Source organism: Cicer arietinum, chromosome 8 (genome assembly GCF_000331145.2).
Source record: "Cicer arietinum cultivar CDC Frontier isolate Library 1 chromosome 8, Cicar.CDCFrontier_v2.0, whole genome shotgun sequence".
Lineage (NCBI taxonomy): Eukaryota > Viridiplantae > Streptophyta > Magnoliopsida > Fabales > Fabaceae > Cicer > Cicer arietinum.
In genome coordinates, this window is record NC_021167.2 from 4,965,501 (window position 1) to 4,968,872 (window position 3,372).

A 3,372-nucleotide genomic window follows, 5' to 3' on the forward strand; every position below is an offset into this window, starting at 1 on the left:
AGTGTGTCACACAAATAATTGTACATTGGTTGCATTTCATAACGTTGTTTGAACTTAGAATTTACAAGAGAGTGGTTGAAAAATAGAATGGGTGTATGTAGTCGAACTTGCATTGTCGTGATTTGAAGATATTGGATAGTTTGTATTTTTTTATGGGTTATTGAAATGAAAGTTTTGATGAGTAATTATAGCTTTTTAAATGTATTGATGGGCCATAAGTGATAAATTAAAACTGAAATTATATAATGTATGAAATAATTGTACTTGGACAAATGAAAATGTTTGTATTATATATTCAAGAAACAAAACATAATAGAATGGAAGATGAATTTGGAATGTGTCACATCAGAATTTTTTGTGAGTTGGCAAATATTGAATGATGTGGCATAGAGGAAGAACTTTGGAGAGTTCTGTTTTAATTATTATTATAATAATAATAATAATAATAATAATAATAATAATAATAATAATAATAATAATAATAATAATAGAATAATAGAATAATAGATGGAATTAATTAGAACAAAGTAGCATTGTAGACAAAAATGAAAATTCAACGCACAAAAAAGTTAGAAAAGGCATGAGAATAAGCATGATGCAGCAGCCGATAGAATTAAACATTTGGTATCCATCATTGTTATTGCGTATGGCCCAATGCTCCCAAGTTAATCTCCTATCCTTAACCATCATCAGGCCTTGTCTGGGCAAATATAAATTATAATTTTAATCAAGTTGCACTTTATACATCATTTACCTGTTTTACTACTTCAAAAATGTTAGAAATTAATATATTGTTTAGTTAAACAAGAAAATAAAGGAAATAAAAACAAATCAATAATGACTACAAATCAATCCATGCTACTTGTATATTTTCATCTTTTCTATAGGATAATTTTTGCAATAGACGAGTCAATTCGACATATATCGATATATTTGTCTTTAAATTATTAGTTAAAAGAGTTTTTATTTTAGAATTTTTTATTTATTTATATAATTATAATAACTAAATATTATTTATCAAAAGTATTAGTAAAATAAAATATAATTTTTTAAAAAATTTGTATTACTCATAACAGTGATATTGAATATTTTTACGATAAAATATAAAAAATTAATTAGCATATAAACAACAAAATAATATTTTTAAATTATCTTGTGATTTGAATTCTCGTTTTATTAATGCAATTTGGTTTGTTTTGATCGAGTTTTGATAGCAGTTATTATTCCTTTCTATAATTAATCCCTATTGAAGTGAAGATGGGATTAGATGATACATTGTTAAGCAAATCAATAACCTTATTGTAAAGACTAATGTACATGCTCTGAATCTTGAGATGGAAATTAGAGAAAATAAAACTTTTATTTCATGTGCTTGAAAATGTGAACTATAGTGATCACAAAGGTTCCAATGGCCAAATACTACAACATTTATTATCTCTATTTGTATCATTGTGTCCAATTACTAAGGTTCAACTTTTATTTCTAAAATTACATGACATATAGTTAACATCAATTGATACTTAGACATCATAAACAGTTGGAATCAAACACAACTCATTTTTCCTTCCAACTGTCATTCCAAAATGTTCAATCATATCAAAATCATGAGGTTTCATATGATTTGGGAGTTCCCAATTGAAATGATAAAGTAATAGAGCCAAAGGAAACATAACACTTGCTAAACCAAATGACATGCCAGGACACATTCTCCTTCCAGCTCCAAAAGGAATATACTCAAAATTATTCCCTTTGAAATCAATAAAACTACCATCAAATCTCTCTGGAATAAACCTCTCAGCATCACTCCAATGTTCAGGATCTCTTCCCATTGCCCATGCATTTATCAAGATTGTAGTCTTTTTTGGAATGTCATATCCATCAATATTGGTTAATTCATAGCATTCTCTAGGGACCAACAAAGGAGAAGGTGGATGCAATCTCAATGTTTCTTTGATTACTAAATTTAAGTAAGTAAGTTGATGCATATCAGTTTCACATATTTTGTCCTTTCCTCTGAATGCTTCTCTTAATTCAGCTTGTGCCTTATCCCTCACTCTTGGATTTTTCATCATTTCTGACATACTCCACTCTATTGTTGTTGATGATGTATCAGTTCCAGCTACAAATATGTCCTGGATCAACATGTATATACATTTTTATATATTTCTAGTACAATTAATAAAACAAATTATGAGTTAAGTGATAATTAATTACTTACCCAAATCACAGCTTTGATGTTATTTATTGTCATTTGGATATCAAGGCTGCCACTTTGTTGAACTCTCAAAAGAACATCCACAAGATCTTCCTTCTCTGCTTCAATTTTCTTCTCATCTTTTGTTATTGCTCTCTTTTCTTCATGTTTTCTTACAACATTGTCTAAGATTTTGTCTACACGTTTATGAATTTTCTCAAATTTTGATTTCATCCCTGTTAGTATATGAATAGGTTTCATTGAAGGAAACAAATCATCAAGCTCAAGTCCTCCTGACAATGCTATTGCTTTTCTAATCAAACTCACAAATTCATCTTGATCCTCTGATTTATCACCAAATGCTGCTCTTGAAATAATTGAATTTATCACTGAAAATATTCTACTAGTGAGATTAATTGTTGAGCCTGAAAATGATTTAATTGATTTTATGAATTTTGTTGTCTCATCTTCTCTAATATAAGAAAATGATTGGACCCTTTTGACACTAAGAACCTCTAAGACACATATTTTTCTCATTTGTCTCCAATAATCACCATATGGAGAAAATACAATATCTTTGAAACCATAAGCCAAAATTTGAGGTGAAAGAAGTTTTGGCCTATTAGCAAAAACAACATCATGTGTTTTCATGACTTCTTTGGCGAACTTGGGAGATGAAACAATAACTGTAGAAATTTCACCAAGTTGTAAGTGCATGAGAGGTCCATATTTGTGTGAAAGTATTTTGAGAGCGTGATGTGGAAGTTTGGATGCAAATGCTAGTTGATGAAGGTTTCCAATGAGAGGTAACTTTCTTGGACCAGGGGGCAATTTGTAAGCAATGGTTTTTGGCTTGTAATGTTTTGTAAGCCAATGCAAAAGTAACAACACAAAGAATGGAATAAGAACAAAGGAAAGTTGAACTTCCATGGCATGCATTAAGGAATCACTATTCAACTTAATGTATGTGTTGTTTCTTGAAATATTAATGTTGGTTCTAATTTATAGACTCTTGAATCTAGCGATCATGATAATCTATACATGTATGATGTGAAGAATTGAACAACACATTTTACCGTAATGAAAATTATTTTATTTTTTAAAAACATAATTCAAAAAAATCATTTTAAATCATTTTAAGATTATTTAAAATATTTGATTTTTTTTTATAAACAATA

General features: G+C 28.6%; 1 protein-coding gene across 1 annotated transcript; it reads right to left on the reverse strand.

Annotated features, from left to right (window-relative positions):
- Positions 1-1,341: 1,341 nt before the first annotated feature.
- Positions 1,342-3,160, reverse strand: LOC101497913 (cytochrome P450 71D8-like). Its single transcript, XM_004511975.4, has 2 exons — positions 2,219-3,160; positions 1,342-2,132 (listed from the first exon to the last, which is right to left on the reverse strand). Exons 1-2 carry the CDS (start codon positions 3,131-3,133, stop codon positions 1,521-1,523), a joined length of 1,527 nt encoding a protein of 508 aa, XP_004512032.1. The 5' UTR covers positions 3,134-3,160; the 3' UTR covers positions 1,342-1,520.
- Between the last annotated feature and the right edge of the window lie 212 nt (positions 3,161-3,372).